The sequence below is a fragment of the Blennius ocellaris genome (genome assembly GCF_963422515.1).
Source record: "Blennius ocellaris genome assembly, chromosome: 5".
NCBI classification, from domain to species: Eukaryota; Metazoa; Chordata; class Actinopteri; order Blenniiformes; family Blenniidae; genus Blennius; species Blennius ocellaris.
The window spans coordinates 17907532-17924966 of record NC_137654.1 but is presented as its reverse complement, the minus strand read 5'-3'; the positions used below and the strand labels follow the sequence as shown (position 1 = coordinate 17924966).

The 17435-nt window shown below is 45.7% G+C and overlaps 2 protein-coding genes across 4 annotated transcripts; both read left to right on the top strand.

Moving 5' to 3' along the window:
* Positions 1–624: 624 nt before the first annotated feature.
* On the top strand, positions 625–6657 carry ccdc135 (coiled-coil domain containing 135; the record flags this gene model as incomplete). Its single annotated transcript, XM_080496896.1, has 14 exons — positions 625–702; positions 1243–1334; positions 1421–1559; positions 1738–1863; positions 2275–2469; positions 2549–2914; positions 3265–3420; positions 3514–3577; positions 3996–4124; positions 4720–4848; positions 5106–5329; positions 5486–5701; positions 6082–6192; positions 6640–6657. The coding sequence occupies exons 2-14, from the start codon at positions 1243–1245 to the stop codon at positions 6655–6657; spliced, it is 1965 nt and encodes a 654-aa protein (XP_080353022.1). The 5' UTR covers positions 625–702.
* A 434-nt stretch (positions 6658–7091) lies between these two features.
* Positions 7092–15097, top strand: LOC308130027 (PHD finger protein 20-like). Of its 3 annotated transcripts, none has more exons than XM_080496201.1 (18): positions 7092–7193; positions 8043–8122; positions 8260–8431; positions 9512–9596; positions 9772–9845; positions 9956–10181; positions 10258–10341; positions 10538–10597; positions 11214–11445; positions 11527–11639; positions 11797–11889; positions 12056–12142; positions 12224–12363; positions 12507–12606; positions 12776–12971; positions 13198–13381; positions 14276–14486; positions 14606–15097. In XM_080496201.1, the coding sequence occupies exons 2-18, from the start codon at positions 8043–8045 to the stop codon at positions 14740–14742; spliced, it is 2274 nt and encodes a 757-aa protein (XP_080352327.1). In that variant the 5' UTR covers positions 7092–7193; the 3' UTR covers positions 14743–15097. The 3 variants fall into 3 exon arrangements, with proteins under 3 accessions (XP_080352327.1, XP_080352328.1, XP_080352326.1); XM_080496202.1 differs by having other exon boundaries at positions 9953–10181; positions 14674–15097; XM_080496200.1 differs by having other exon boundaries at positions 9953–10181.
* The last annotated feature ends 2338 nt before the right edge of the window (positions 15098–17435 follow it).

Here is a 17435-nt window from a genome sequence, read left to right as displayed (position 1 = left end):
TCGCCAGTCACAAGTGGTTGTCTTTCACCTTAATGGAGGAAATCTGTACTTTATATAACTTTAGACACTTGAAACAGAAGTTTGTAAGGAGCTATGCTATAATGGTCTTTTCTTAACTTTTGAATGACGGGTTTGTGCTCAGTACTGCCCCCTACAGTGAGATGAGGTACTCATAACCTCTTGCTTTTTTCGTTGATAGTTTTTTTTACGCCCCATAATATCCGTCTTAACTCGTATTTTGTAAGCTGAGGAAATTTTAAATCAGATGGCTTGAACAGAAAGAGGTGAGCGCTGCAGGTGTCAGTATTGAGTAAGAGTGACACATGGCTCGTTGTAACCATGGATACAGGGGAGCAAACAGCCGGATACGGAGTTACGTGAGGTTTTCCACTTCATTTCATCTCATCTGATCTCCACCAACGAGGAGCCTCGCCTGCCTGCTTTGTATGGGATTGTTTAGTTTTTTTTTACGGCGTATTTTGCGATTTATTTTAAAATGGTCAACCGAATCGCTAAACAAATATCACAGCGGTGGGGGACGAGTTATGGGCCCTAAATCGGGAAGGAAAAAAAAGGATAATAAAAATGAAACAGCCGCTGAGGATGGTAATCTTTGCGCCTTGACACGAAGGCAGGCATAAGAATAACTCAGACTTTTACTGCAACTTTAAATAGACATTTAACTTTTACTATAACTGGAAGGTGAGTAAGTAGGACCTCTGTTCACTTAATCGTTTATTTGTTAATCCATTTATTTATTAGTTTATTTACTCTTGTTTAAACGTATCTACTTGTTGAAATACTCGACTATTTACTTGTTTATATATTTGCCAACATCGTTATTTGGACATTCGTTTTGTCATTTATTTAGTAATGTTTTACTTGTTATTGGACTCCTCTACCAATTGTTTATTTACGTATTTACTCACGATTTTGTTCATTTACTGATCACTTGTTTATTGATTATTTTTTACTACTCATTTTTTAACAATTTGTTGGTCACTTTTGTCCTCATTACTTGTTCATTTACCTTTTTATGTGCTTGTTTGTTTATTCATATTTTCATCAGCCCCTCATGTACTTGTATATTTACTCATTTATTTTGTCATTCATTTATTAATGTGTTTATTCATTTAAAACACAAACGAAGTCAAAAGCTGTCCAGAAACTGACTATAAATAGTAAAGATAAACGGTCTAACTTGTATAAGCCACTGACTCTCTGCTTCTTTGTGGGTTAAAGATGGACTCAGTTCTGCCACACAGTGAGGAGGAGCTCAGACCTGCAGAGGCCCAGCAGGAGATGCAGGAGGAGAATGAAGAGCAGGATCACTTGTAAGCTCCCACATGGATGCTGCTGCTGCTGATGCTGATGATAATGATGATGATGATGGTGATGATGATGATGTCCTCTTCATCAGTCCACAGTCTTATAGGTCAAATTCCCCTGCTGAGGCTCGTCTGCTGGACATTTCCCAGACTTTCCAACATCAGTTCCTCTATCTTTATCCTGAACGCAAGCCGCTGCTACTGACTCCAACCAACGAGTGTGGAGTGCAGGTGACGCACGCACACACGCACACGCACACGCACACGCACACGCACACGCACACGCACGCACGCACGCACGCACGCACGCACGCACGCACGCACGCACACACACACACACACTTGGACAGAAGATACAAAGCTGAAACTCAGATTGTGTGTGTGCATGTTTTTTTATTTGTGCTTTTAGAAGTTTGTGTGCACCACCCTGCGGCCGTCTCCTCCCAGAATGGTGGAGCTCCTGTCTTGGAACAACTGTGCCTCTTTCGTGGCCGACTTCCTGTCACTGGAGCCTTTGGATCCACCGGAGGAGCTGGTCAGACATGCACTCTGTTCTTCCCTGTTTTGTGTCGCTGTTTCACATTTTGAGATTTTGCTGTTGCAAGTTGGTGGACATTGCGATTTGAAGATTGTTGTATGATGTAGTTGTAAGTTGCTGTTGCATGTTGCTGCTTACTCTTGTTGTATATCAGTGTCCAAACTTTGGGCAGTTGTTAGAGTGGGTCGTCGATCGCCCATCTGTCATTTGTCGAAGTCCTTGGGCAAGACCCCAAACTGCTCCCAGTGCATGGGCTGAGCCCATCGCATATGGCAGCCACCTCCAGTGATGTCTGAATGTGTATATGTATAAATGAACTTCATTTACCATATCCTTTTGCCATAGACTGTTGTTCTACATTGTCTTATGTTGATTTTGCATGTTGACGTAGTGTGCCCTCTCTCACAGCCCCGCCAGCTGCGCTCACCCTCCTTGGTGCTCCGACGTCAAAGCGCCTCCTGTCTGGAGTTCTCTGTCCTGTTGTGCAGCCTGCTTTTGGGAGCGGATTACGATGCATACTGTGTCAGTGGTCACGCAGTCCAAGAGATGTGCGCTCGGGACCAGAGCTGGCAGGATCTCCCCCTGCTTGACCCTGCGGTGCAGGTCAGAGCATCTACTAATGCCCAATGTGTTTCTGTTTTAAGTTTTTTCGGGTGTGTTAGTGCGTGTTTTCTGTGTGCAGAGTGTGCCCTCAGATCAGAAACAACAAGCAAGCAAATACGCAATGACGCTCCAGCCGGAGCTGCACAGTCGCTATCTGAGGCGGCAGGAAGAAAGGAGACAGGAAGCTGAAGCTGCAGCCGACCACATCACAGTGCCCCTCTCTCAGGATCAGTGTCAGAAACCTGTTGATCCACTGCACGGGGTGCGAGTGCACTGCTGGGTGCTGGTGCTTTCCGGGAGCCATGGTATCAAGGAAAACTTCTTCATTGACCCTCTGACAGGAGTTAGCTACCCTACAAACCACCAACACTTCCTGGGCATCGAGAGCATCTGGAACAACTTCAACTACTACGTCAACGTGCAGGACTGCAAGCATGGCTGCAGGGTGAGCCAGCGAGTTGGAGTATCCCACAATCAGAGACTCAGAGAAACAGAATGTCAGAATGTCAGCGTCTGAGAATCACAGTGTCCCAAATTCAGGGTCAGGGAGCCAGAATGAGAGTCGTACTTGGAGTAAAAGTGACTCAGTATTGGAGTCAAAGCGAAAATCTGTGTGTGTGTGTGTGTGTGTGTGTGTGTGTGTGTGTGTGTGTGTGTGTGTGTGTGTGTGTGTGTGTGTGTGTGTGTGTGTGTGTGTGTGCGTGCGTGCGTGCGTGCGTGCGTGCGTGCGTGCGTGCGTGCGTGCGTGCGTGCGTGCGTGCGTGCGTGCGTGCGTGCGTGTGCGTGCGTGTCCAGGACATGGTCTTTGATCTGGAAGATGGACGTTTTTGGGAGCCTGTCCTGTCTGGTACAATCAGCAAGAAGGATCTGATTCTGGAAGTCCAGCAAAGGGAGCAAACATGGAGTAAAGTGAGCAGTAAAGAGAAGAAGGAGCAGGAGGTGCAGGAGGAGGTACATCAACCATGTCTTATGTCTGTTAATGGTGAAAAACAAATAAAATAGATACAATTAAAATCCATCATGAAACCTTGGTTTGTGTTTCAGGAACAGCGCAGAGTGTTGAAAATTCCCAAATCCTGGGCGAGCTTCATTCACGTGACTGAGGAAGGTAAATACAACAGTCTGCATTTGCTCGCACCGTCTGTCTTCACCTGCACAATCTCTCACATCTACACCTGTATCTGTCTCCAACACCCACACCTGTTTGATCAGTCTGCCCCACTTGTCCTGTTGAGTATATTTTGTGTAATATGACTGACTGTTAAAAGAAATAATGACAGTGGAGATGCTAAATGAGGTGTCTGGCATGCGTCTCTGGCTTTGCAGAATGTAATTTCCACTCAGAATACGTGTTAAGATGTTTTACATATGCTTTTCATGTAAAACAATCTAATGGGTTACATACGATTCAGAGGTTACATGTGAAAATTCACCAACGTAAGACATGAAAGACACCCTTAGCAGTACCTCCCTGTATTCATCTACGTCGAATGGCATCCTGTCTTTTCCGTCCTTGTGTGGTTCAGATCTACAGAGGCGCTTTCCTGGAGGAAAGAAAGAGATTCTCTACAGGAATGCAAAGCTGGAGAGATTCGGCCCGAATGTGAGGTCAGATGGTCTGATCAAACGACTGAGTATGTACAAGGAGCTGCAGAGTGAGTCAAACTACAGTATTTATACACATTCTACATGCAAAGTACACCTGTTATAAAGCACTGACATTGGACCCAAACACATGACCTGATCTGAACTAAAACAATATCTATTTAATCAAGGGAATCACAGTAAAAGTCCGTGGATAAAATAGTGAGAAGCGAAAAGCAAGGTAACAAGGTAGAAGCAAACAGACACACAAAGTTCTGTATGCACACACATAACATTACATATCAACCATACCGAGACTAAACACAAACTACACAAACTTGGGTTTTCATTATCTGAATGCCATAATCATCAAAATTATTAGAAAGGACGTCTTTAAATATTTCACTCTACTTGTAATGATAAACCAACAACAAATATGAAACTTTTTTCACAATATTCCAATTTTTCGAGATGTACACTGTGCAAAAATTACACACAAACTGAACCCAAAATATACATATACATAATATACAATTAGAAACTACAGATATCCTAAAAACAAAATACACCAAAGTTATATGCAGAAAACGGAAAACATATCATAATCTAATCGGCACCTCACTTTATATTTTGTGTTACTCTTTGAATGTGTGTGTGTATGTGTAGGTGCAGAGGTGTATAAGTTGAAGATGTGGTATCAGAACAGAAGAGATCATCTGCAACAGAGATCGATCAACGTAACCGAGCGAAGCACTATGGAATACTTCAAACTCGGACATCCACTCCACCTCCTGAGTGAGTAATAGAACAGACACACAACAAGTACTCAAGATATTCGTAACAGACACACAACATATACACGGCAGACGTTGAACATGCACAAAAGGGACACACAACAAACACATAACACACGATTGACACACAGCAGGCACACAAAAGACAAACAAACAACAGAAATACAACATTACATTACAACACACACACACACACAAATACTCACAGAGAGAGAGAGAGAGCTAGAGACATACATCACACATACATCCTGTCCTCAGCCTACAGGTGCCGGGCCCTGGCTCGTGGCTGGGAGCAAGAGGTGGAGTTCAGCCTGGGGCGCAGTGATAACCTGGTGCACAGAGTGATAACACCTGACCAGATGATGGAGACGTTCAAGTCGCGTAGTGACTTCCTGTACCACCGTCACGTATCTTTCAGCCCACATGTCCAATTCTCCGACCAGAGCGACGACACTGCGGAGCTGCAGGAGCGACCTGTGCAAGTAAAGGCCCTCGTAGCTCCTTTTTTTCTGCTCGTGCCACCTGTAGAACAGCTCTGAACACCTCAGTGGAACTTTAGAACCTTGTGAGGTTTTCTCCACTATGGACCAGCCAGCAAATGTGTTCTAACTTCCTGCCTGCCTGTATGTGTCTGCCAGAGAGTGGTGGAACGTTTCCATAGGAACATGTCCAAACCAGCACATGAGGATGTGAACGAGCGCCTGTTTGGGCTGTCGGAACGAAGCATTGAGTTGAAGTACCACTGCAATGATCACCGACTGGTTCCATCGCAGACCAAATTCCTTAAACCCAGAGAGTCTACTGAACAGCAGAAGGCCGAACAATTCACCTCAGACATGGTGTCATGCATTCAGGTACACACACACACACACACACACACACACACACACACACACACACACACACACACACACACACACACACACACACACACACACACACACACACACACACACACACACACACACACACACACACACACACACACACACACACACATGCACAGCATACAACTATGCAAAACATACAACTATGCAAGAACACACACAACTCACAGCAGACAACACACTTAAGCAAAACACACAATACAAACAAGCACCCACAGACACAGACACAGACACAAACACAGACTCACACCGACATATACATGTCTCTCTGCCACTCCATCTGTCTGTCTCTTATCTGTCTATCAGTTTTTCTGTTTAGGCTGATGAATGTCTGTTCCCTCCTGCAGGTGGATGTGTGTGAGCAGCCTCCTCAGATTGGACCTCTCTATAAGATGCTGCGGAAACTGATAAGAGAGGAGGAGCAGCTGCTAGAACAGATCTCCATGTCACAGAAGGAGGTGAGAGGACGGGGTGGGCGTGGGGGGGGGGGGGGGGGGGGGTGCAAGTCTTATTTTGTGTGTGTGTGTGTGTGTGTGTGTGTGTGTGTGTGTGTGTGTGTGTGTGTGTGTGTGTGTGTTGCAGATGAGAGAACTTGTGTCCCTGAGGCAGAAAGAGACTCAGGAAATGGGAAGCTCAGAGACACAAAACAAGGTACGCAAACACACACACACACACACACACACACACGCACACACACACACACACACACACACACACATACACACACACACACACACACACACAGACACACACACACACACAGACACTTGTCTTTGTACTGACTGTTTTTTTAAATCACATATGCTGGATGGTTTTACTGGTGAGAAGGACTAAGAACACATTTGGATACACAGTGAAATGTCTGGATAACATGTTTTTTGGTCATGCTTGTGTTTATGTTTCAGACTCAGGGAAATTTCTGAGAACTGAAGACTCCAGATTAGAAGCTGCAACTCAAAACACAGCATCTCCAATCACCTACTTGATTGGCACACTTACGCCTTTCCAATGTGTTCCTGTTACTAATGAATAAAGTATTTTTTCTTTAACATTTAATGTTTTTGTCTTATTATAATGATGGTATTAAATATATTTGCTATTCAAAGCAGTGTAATTATGTCAGTCTATGCATGAAGCATTGTGCTTTGTAGGCAGTGACTGTAAACCTCAGTCACGTATTTAAAGAATTATGATATAAATCACTGGAATACTGCTGAACTTATTTATTTCCTTTGTTTTTATTTGGTAATAGTTGTTTTCCGGCGCATGCGCTGTGTAGTCTGACCATAGTGCATGCGCCCTGCAGTCTTCCTTTCACCTATGACGTCGACGAACCAAGGCGCATGCGCACTACAGTGTCTGGGTATGCTGGGTTCAGTGCAGCAGTACGAGGGGTAAACAACGGACTCTGTTTGCTTACTTTTCACGGCTCCGAGTGACCTGTGAAGCACGGGGACAGGTGTGTGACGGTTTGTTCTTCGGTTACTATGCAGCGGGCTGCGCACAGCTCGTCCCCGCATGCAGCAGCCCCCGGATCACCGTAGTGGAGCTAGCAGTTAGCCGTTAGCATCACAGTCAAACCCCGGAAACCAGCTGGCCCAGGAGCGTAAGGCCGCGCGGTTTATAGCTGCTTGTCCTCTCATGGTGTTAGCATCTTAGCTTCTTTCAAAAAACTGTGCAGCTCCGGGGGCAGGGCGTGTTTAACCTGGTGCGCTGTGGACAAATCGGCGTGCACAGTTTCTGTCATTCAGCTCATACTGCGCATGTCCGAGCAGCTGTCAATCAGTTGTCATCCGTGGCATCGGCTCACGTCAGCTGTTACACCAACAAACGTTATTCAGCCAATGGAGTATTCATCGATTATGTTTGAATACATTTTGTGAAGTGAATCAAAACTACGATATTATTAGGGAAACATGTTTATGTATATTACATGTGATTTTAAGATGTCTTTTTTAATTATATCTTAAAGCTGTTTAAAAATGTCGAAATAAAATTTTATAAACAAGAAAATCATAAATATGATCTTCTTTTGAAGTCATCTTAACAAACTGTTGGCTTTTTACTGTGACCTGTTGTGTATAATTAAACACACAGTCACAATTCAGCATTCTGTCATGTGACTGAACAGACATGAAAAGGTCAGCATTTTGTTGTGTCTGGGTGTGAGAGTGTCTGTGACAGTATATGACAGTGTGTGTTTGTTTTTGAGAGTCCTCAGAGCTCACGCAGTCTGGTGAGCTGTTTCATTAACAAATATCTTTGAATCCAGTGAAGATAATGTGTTATGATCTGCGATCTCTGGCAGATGAAAAATCCTCCAGACAGATCAGGAATCGACTTCCGGGTCGGCGCTCAGCTGGAAGCACGAGACCGTCAGAAGAACTGGTGAGAAATACACGCGCACACACATGCGGTGACATAGACGCCTGTGGGACTATTTGCCGTCTGAAGCCGCTTGCTTATATGTTGATCTGTTCCCTGTATAACCTGTGGGAGGCACTGTGTTATGCTTCCTCTCTCAGGTACTCCGCCACCATTGAGACAATTGACTACGACCAAGAGCGAGTTCTCGTCCACTACAAGCAGTGGAGCCGTCGCCACAATGAGTGGTTTCACTGGAGCTCGCCGTACCTGCGGCCCCTGGAAAGGGTCAGCCTGCGAAGGCGAGGCCTGAACCCACCACCTGACCAACCGGTACGTCAGTAAGCCACCACTTTCCAGGGTTCCTCGGCTTTATTGGGGATTTGTTTAAATATAGTTATAACTGACAACTATACTTGGCACTTGGCAACTTGGCATCATCAGTTTGTGAGAAAGATTAAATTGAAATTGGGTTTTTTTAAATTTCAGAAATAAAAAGAGCCTTGTTGAAGCTATTTCATGTCCATGTTGGATGATGGGGACATTGTATACATGAGTGCTTCTTCTCAGTGTCTCTGGACTGCAAATCTGTCACTCATCACTGTCCCCTGTACACATGCGTTTGGCTGGCCGGCTCTGTCCGTATGCAGACACGTTCATTGGCTGGGGTTTATCTGCAAGGACATTCTTGGTTTGCTTGCCTTCCTACCTTTGTAGTTATGTGACACAGAAACCCAGAAATAACTACAGTCTGTGGTCCAAAACTTGTTTTTACTCACGGTTCCGACTGTCCGTACAGAACTGAGCAAAAAAAAATCCTTCGTGTGTTCTGCTCCGTTTTCTTTGAATGCTTTTGAAAAACGACATTAAACTCAGAGCTGGTATCAGTGGGAGAGTGTCGGGCTTCTTTTATAACACCTGGAAACAAGAAATTCACCTTGTTCTTGCTTTAGATCATTTATTTTTAACTATTTGGTGGCTTTTATGGTTTTATCTTTAATATGCTCTTACTCTGTGACTGTACTTTTTGTTGTTTTTCATGTACTTGTCTTCTCTGCTATTTATTTGTTGAAGAGCATTTTAGTATTATTTTGACACTGTAAATTCGTGTTATGTACTGCTGCCAGGACACACTTGAAAAAGAGATTATTAATCTCAATGTGGCTCTCCTGACTAAGTAAATGCTAATGATGTTATGTTATGGTGACGTGTTGTTTATTATGTCTTGTTGTTTGTGACATTGAGTGACGTGTTTTCGCATTGTGATATTGTGTTTTCCATTTGTGACCTTCTATCATTACTGTTTCGGGTGTGTTGTCGTGTGACGTTTTACAATTTTGCGATGCGTTGTTTCGTGACGAGTCGTCGTGTGATATTGTGCGGTTTGACCTCGTTTCTGTTGTTGTGTTTCAGACGTTTGTTTCCGGCGCGCGGGTGCTGGCCTGTTGGACCGACTGTCGGTTCTATCCGGCTAAGATCCTGCGGGTCAACAAGGACGGTGAGTCCTCTCTGAAGCCACTCGTCTACACAAAGCCGTCATAACAAAGTGAAAGCGCATGTACACGGTGACACACAAATTCGTCAACACAGCTACTCAACCTGACGATTGTTACACCATTGAGCGCCATCTGAGTGGACTGTGCGGCTCATACAACTCTTTCTGTGTCCGTCAGACTCATACACAGTGCGGTTCTATGATGGTGTGGTTCGGACTGTGAAGCCAACAAAGATCAAACCATTCCAAGAGGTGAGGAAAACTTGACTCTGCAAGGTTCTCATTCGACGGTCTTCCTGAGTCTCCTGTGAAATTCACAGTTTTTTCTTTTGCTCTGTTTTGTTTTGTTTTTTTGTCAGAAGGCCAGAAGTGAGAAGAGTGCTTTGGGGAGTGAGGGCTGGGAGGACGACGAGGAGTGTGAGGAGGTGGAAGGAGGTGTGGAAAGAGAGGAGGACGGGGAGGAGAAAGAGGCGGAGGAGGATGAGAGGGTGAAGGAGAAAGATGAGTCGGTGGAGAGGGAGGATGAGAGGAAGAGGAGTGCCGAGCCTTCTCCCTCCTATCCTCCAGCAAAGAAGAAAATAGATGAAAGTGAGTAGAGCAACTCTGTAGCGACCCTGTGGAGACCCTGTAGACGCTATAGCAGATAACCCTGTTCCTTTTGCAGACAGAAGCTGTGGACCTCAGAACCAGCCAATCACGGCAGATTCCGCCCCGCCAGGGGCTGCTAATCCCACTCAAATCGACAGAGGTAAACAGATATACCAGTTCCCGTCATCCAATCGGATCAGATGTGTGGGTTATGGCGACCCTATCCCGAACACCAGGTTGCAGTCAGGAGCATTTCGAGACATTTAAAAACATGCAGGACACGTGCGCTTCAAGAAAAGGGAACAAAGGAAAGCTCTGATGAAATGTGTCACACTGTTTGTGTGTTTGTGTTTCAGATGTCCTGCTGCAGCGTCAGGCCCACCTGCCAACAACGCACAAGTTCAGCAGAGAGCCCTGTAAGTTAACAAGAACGGCGACGACACAATCCCACATGGATTCACTGCATGCTGTCACATGGGTGGACCTTTATGATATGGCAGGTTGCAGGGGGGTGGGGGGTCTTTCCTGTCTCACACGTGTATCTCACACCCATGTCTTACTGACATCTCACACAGATCACGTAAACAACACCCACAACGTGCACATCCATCAAAAATGCACACATTTCACACACGTCTCTCACAGCTCACATATTTCACACACATTACGCAACGTCTCGCTGATCTTTCTCTCGTGAACGTCTCTCATGCACATCTCGCAGGAATGCCTCTTACGCCCTCAGACAAAACAAAAACAACAACAGTGCAAACAACTGAACAAACACCTAAACAACAAACAGCCGCGCAATCTGCAATAATAGCACATTTCCAAAAACAACTACAATGCAAAGTACACAAACAACTACAAAACTAGACAAACAATGACTGTGTGTGTGTGTGTGTGTGTGTGTGTGTGTGTGTGTGTGTGTGTGTGTGTGTGTGTGTGTGTGTGTGTGTGTGTGTGTGTGTGTGTGTGTGTGTGTGTGTGTGTGTGTGTGTGTGTGTGTGTGTGTGTGTGTGTGTGTGTGTTCAGTGTACAGGGTGATAAAGAACCAGCCTCCTCCCATCCTCTCCATTGAGCTCGATCACAACCCCTTCAAGTGTTCCTCTCCAGGCTGCTCCAAGTCCTTCAGGAAGGCCTCTCTGCTGCACTACCACACTAAGTATTACCACTCTGAGCAGCAGCTGGGAGGACCAGGAGAAGGAGAAGGAGCAGCAGCAGGAGGAGGAGGAGGAGGAGGAGGAGGAGAGCAAGATGTAACCAGGTCTGTGCAGACTCGGAACCTCCTGCAGATTCTGCACCTCCTCCACAATCAGTACCTGCACTGACAGTTGTGTTATTGCAGGAGGAAAAGGTCCCTTTCTGAAGGAGAAGACTTCATGTTGAACAGGAGAAGTGACGCCGGCCAGAACAACATCTGTCACCGTGGCGACAGAGAACATCGCATCATGGGAGCAGGTAATATGGGAACAGGTTTCTTTCTGCTTGGGGTGCAAGGTCAGACCGGTGCAGCCAACATGGAGATCTCATTGAAACATCACATGTTTGTACACATAAGGGCACGAACGTACGCGCATATACATTACAGACTCTGCGTGTTTGTACGTGTGCACAGAGACGAAGAAGAATGGAGGAAAGGACAGGAAGAACTTTCTGAGAGTCAAACTGAAGAAGAAGAAAAAGAAGAAGAAGAAGAAGACCCATACAGGTAGGTGTCAGCTGGCGTCTGTCAACTCCACTTGTAACGTGTAAGCACGCCGAGTGTGTAGTATACATGTGTTATGTGGCAAACACACATGTTTAGTAGACAATTCTTACTCTAAACTTATGTGTATTATTTTAAAGACTGATATTTTTAGTTTTCCTTTTTCTAGGACTCTGCAGCAGCGATGATGAGAACTCAGATCAACTTCCCATCGCCCTGAAAATGTCCTCGCAGCACCAAAGCACAAACACAGCAGGTGGGTGGCAACACACCCACACTTTATGATGGCGCGTATCGGCCTTTAAACCCGCCGCCTGTCATTTTCCGCCTCCTGCAGATGACGGCAGTGATTGGTCCACACTGACAGCTGAGAGTGGAGAGGACACACCCTCCTGGCCGGTTGCTATGGAGATGGAGGATTGTGAGGTGGTGAGGTGCGTGTGTGAGGTGGACGAGGAGAATGACTTCATGATCCAGGTAACACACACACACACAACACAAATGGCATTATGATCGTCGCTGTCAGCCTCAGAGATGTTCCGTGTTCTTTACACCCGTGTGTGTGTGTGTGTGTGTGTGTGTGTGTGTGTGTGCGCGTGTGTGTGCGTGTATGCGTGTAGTGTGAGTCATGCCTCTGCTGGCAGCATGGTACCTGTATGGGTTTATATGAAGATAATGTTCCCCACAATTACATCTGTTACTACTGCAGACAGACAGCAGGTAAGATTCTCTCTCTCTCTCACACACACACACACACACACACACACACACACTCACACTCACACTCACACTCACACTCACACTCACACTCACACTCATCACCTCTTATCTCACCATAACCTTCACCTTTACATTTTAAAATGTCATCTTTCTCTCTCTCTCTCTGTAGGATGGAGGCGGGCCCAGCGTGTCCTGGTGGAGCCTGATTGGCTGATGTCGGGCCACATGTTTGGTCTGTCCTGTGTGAAGGGGAACTACAGTCAGATGAACTCGTCAAAGGTGTCACACACCGCGCGTCTGCTGGCTCACACACACACACTGCAGCAAGTCGTCCGAGGGCTGCAGCTCAAGATCAGCCTGCTGCGGTGAGCGTCGCCCCCGCACGCACGCACGCACGCACGCACGCACGCACGCACGCACGCACGCACGCACGCACGCACGCACGCACGCACGCACGCACGCACACACACACACACACACACACACACACACACACACACACACACACACACACACACACTCACTCACTCCTCCTCTCCATCCTTTCATTCATTCACCCTTTCACTTGCCCTCTCACTCCCGTCTCCACAGCGCTCCATCTCATCCTGACCTGCAGCTGTGGAGGCTCCCATGGCGGCAGGAGGAGGCACGGAGCCTGGCGTGCGACCCGAGAGGTGAACCGACCGTCTGCTACGTGAGCAGCGAGCACTGCTACCAGAAACCTGGTGCATCAAGGGAGAAGGTGGAGGAGGATGAGGAAGAGCACATGATGAAGGTGAGGAAGTCAACAATAACCAATGGAGCCAAAAGGAGGTTGCACTAATGTTCGTTAACTAACCATGTCCAATTATAAGTAACAAAAAAACAACCAGAATTAACCATAATCACCTCTGACAAACCATGACTAACCTTGACAAATGTAAATTACAATATACAACCATAACTAACCCAAACTACTACAATGAGTACCTCCGCTTAACCTACAATGACCAGCCATAATTCAAAATAAATGACCTAAAGTAAACATAAATAACTATGACCATTCATAACTGACCCTGACCAGGCATAAATATCTTTAACTAATGTAGCAGCTCCTATACTCAGTTTGTTTTTGTAAATTGTGAAATGATCTGATAAGTCTTTAGTAATTGTGTAGTTATTGGCTAATAACTATTTAGTAACGGTAAAGCCGTGTAAATTACAGGTTATTTACTGATTAATAAGTTGTTGTTAACTGTTTTTTTAGTAAATACTGCATATTTAATAAATAGTTAAAAGGTTGAGATTAACGTACTACCTTGTGAATAATGTAAGTAACTGGTTAATTGTGTTTTGATGACGAGATGATGCCTTTTTAATAGCATGTTTCAAGTACATTACTGACTGGTTATTTGTTTAACGGTTTAATAAGTGGTTGATGAGCTGGTAAATAACTGTCTAGTAACTGTTGGTAAGAGGCTGATATCTTGTGAATACCATGTTTTTGTATAACATTTAGTAACTGTTAACACCTCATTAATCATTTTAAAAATGTGTGTACCTTGTTGGGTTGATTGCTTGTTAACAGGGTAATATTGCCCTTTTTAATAACTGCTTAGTATCTTATTAATTACGGGTTAATAGCTGTTAATAGTATCAGCTGACAGAATCCACATCGGTGCGTTTGTAGGAGATGAAGCCTGAAGATATGGAGACGACGTTAACCAGCATCACAGACATACACACGGCGACGCACAACCCGGCCACACACACAGAGAGCCACACGGTGGCGCCGCGCTGCTCCTCAGAGGTGGAGTGTCGACTGAACCTGTTGAACCATGTAGAGTCTGTGCAGAGAGACATCAGCAACAGGATGGAGCTGATGGAGAGAGAGCTGGATGGTAACACACACACACACACACACACATACACACACACACACACACGCACAGTTATCATGTTGTGGTGACAGTATGAAGGCCGGTGTGATTGACGGGACCTGTCCCCGCCCTCTCTGCAGTCTTGGAGTCCTGGTTGGACCATTCAGGAGAGTTGGAGCCCCCTGACCCTTTGTCCCGCCTTCCACAGCTTAAACAGCGAATCAGGCGGCTACTCTGTGACCTCTGCATTGTGAGACAGCTGGCGGTTTGCCGCTGAGTTCCTCAACTCCTGACCTTTGACCCTGCAGAATCTGGGTAACCCCAGCAGACTCTTAAGGACAGCAGACGACAGTCTCACTGAAAAGTGGCGCCCCGCTGTGGCGGTGCCGCTCACCGCCAGGTTTTGGCGTGACTGGACAGATGAACTTGAAGGCATCAAGAGCTGGACTCCAGAAGACGTGTGTGTGTGTGTGTGTGTGTGTGTGTGTGTGTGTGTGCGCGTGTGTGTGTGCGCGTGTGTGTGTGTGTGTGTGCGCGCGTGCGTCTTTTTTTTTCTAATATTCACTTTCTAGTTGTAAAGAAATGCTCTTATTGTTGTTGCTTTGTTTGTCTTTAGGAAAATAAAATTTTAAGAAAACGCAACATTGTATGTTTGTACAGTTTGTGAGGAAACACTCCACTGTCCCACTGTGTTTCCTGTCACTAAATGTTTCCCCCGGTTTAAAGCCAAAACATGTGTTTCCAGATTATTAAGCGTTTGATCTCACAGCTTCTCAGAACCAACTCAAGGCGAACTCCTTCAGCTTCTCAACTCAGGAATCTATTTGTAACTTGAGGCTCAACAGCGTTTATGTTCCAGTAACTGAAATATGTATTGACACTTTACATCTCTTACAGCACACTTTGGTCTGCAATGATTCCTCAAAATTCTCTATACTATCATGACTCCTCGTTAAGTTTGTTAAAGTGGACAGGAAGAACACCATCAAGAAAGTCGGTCGCTTGTTGCAAAACAAAGCATGTTTATTTGTTTTCACACAAAAACAAGTGACCAACTGCGTGAACCGACCACCCACATCATGAACTTTGGTCTGTTGGGCCAGAAGAACACCAGGAAGAGAAGCCATCCTGTCTGACCATCGTGCAGCTTGTCAGAACACGTTTCTTCTTTCTTTGGTTCGATGAAAGTAACTTGAATAAGATGGTGTTTTTCTGGGTTCAGGCTGCAGTCACAGTCAAATCACTGATGATCCAATGTGTGTTGTCACAGTGATGTATTCAGGAGATGCCGCTCCAAAAACCTGACGTGAGATGGAGTGTCCTTCGGTTTCAGCTGTGTCCCAATTATTTTTGGAAGCGACCCATGCCTGGTGATGTCAAACAAACCCAGGGAGTTTCAACCAAACCAAAGCAGGTTTTAACTCTGAAATAGAATTTTTTTCGTCTGTAATTTAGTATTTTTAGACATATCTGTTTTTGATTATTGTCTGATTACAGTATGTGAGTTACAATGTTGAATTTGTTGTGACTTTTTTTTTTTTTAAGTATCTGAAACTTTGTTGTGTCTGTCTCACTGAGAGCAGACGGCAGAACTGACTTCAGGTTTAAGCGACTTTTGAAATCCGTCTGCAGGTCTACCTCCATCACTGCTGTTTTCAAACCACCAACCCTGAGGCACACACACACACACACACACGCACACACGCACACACACACACACACACACACACACACACACGCGCACGCACACACTCCCTGCAGGGAGCTGCTCCCTTTACGCACGACACACAACATTGTTACTGAGCATATGCAATACAGGAAGCATGGTGAAGATGATGATGAGGAGGAGGTGCTGTTGCTGCTGCACATTGTTTCATGAGAATCTGGCTATGGGATCATGAAGTCATCTGAAACTGATGGTCCCCACCCAAAACACACACACACACACACACACACATACACACACACATACACACCATCATCTGTTAACCATTAGCAGTAACTGACAGCACATCACATGGGCTGGGCTCTGTGCAGGAACATAGTCACATACTGTTCACATGATGTATGGACCTGTGTGTGTGTGTGTGTGTGTGTGTGTGTGTGTGTGTGTGTGTGTGTGTGTGTGTGTGTGTGTGTGTGTGTGTGTGTGTGTGTGTGTGTGTGTGTGTGTCCCTCCTCTCCTGTCTCTGCAAAGAATGATGGATAATGAAAGTTACAGATTCTCGGCATGGGGATGAATGAGCGCCCCCACCAGGCTGGGGAGAAGCACCACGACAGAGGGTCGTGATGCTGATCTGATCCCAGCAGACTGTGGGTGAAGGCAGGTTACACCTGGACTGAGAAGCAGCCCATCACAGGGCAAACACAGTCTCATTCACACCTACAGCTCTTCGTTTTGGTAACTTATGACATGGTGAATGGATTTCACTTATATAACCCTGAGTAGTCCCAAAGCACTTCACACCATTAGTCACATTCACACCCACTCCCCAGTGGCGGCGGCCATCCGTTGGGAAGCAAAATGGAGGTTCAGTGGAGAATTGAACCTGCAACCTACCAACTGAGCCACATCCGCCAAAGTCTCTCTTAGTGTCATTTCAAAATTGAACATGGGTTTGGCTCCTGAGTGAAAGTCCTGCTCTGAGTCCCATCCAGTCTCATGATACTAGACTTTCTCTTCACAGTCCCTCTCCACCTTCCCAATGTCGCATTGCTCCTGTCATCATTATTAACACCACTCGAGGGAGACATTTTTCATTACTCCTATAAATGAAGCCCGCCTCCATCATATCTCTTATCAGACTCCTCTGTCCCCAGGCTGCCTGTCTCCAGACCCAGGCCCCCTTCTGTCCCCGGGTCCCCTCAGACCCTCCTATCCCTGGGGCCTGCAGCTTCCTTGCCCAGGGCCCCCTTCTCTTCCTGTTATTCCAGCTGTGGCCCTTTCCTCACAGTGATGTGTTTTCTCCT

Coding starts and splice junctions, on each gene's coding strand:
- LOC308130027 (XM_080496200.1), top strand. CDS start 8,043: ATGAAAAATCCTCCAGACAGATCAGGAATCGACTTCCGGGTCGGCGCT. Junction 9,597..9,771: donor CCTGCGGGTCAACAAGGACG/GTGAGTCCTCTC, acceptor TGTGTCCGTCAG/ACTCATACACAGTGCGGTTC. Junction 11,446..11,526: donor GGAGAGCAAGATGTAACCAG/GTCTGTGCAGAC, acceptor GTGTTATTGCAG/GAGGAAAAGGTCCCTTTCTG.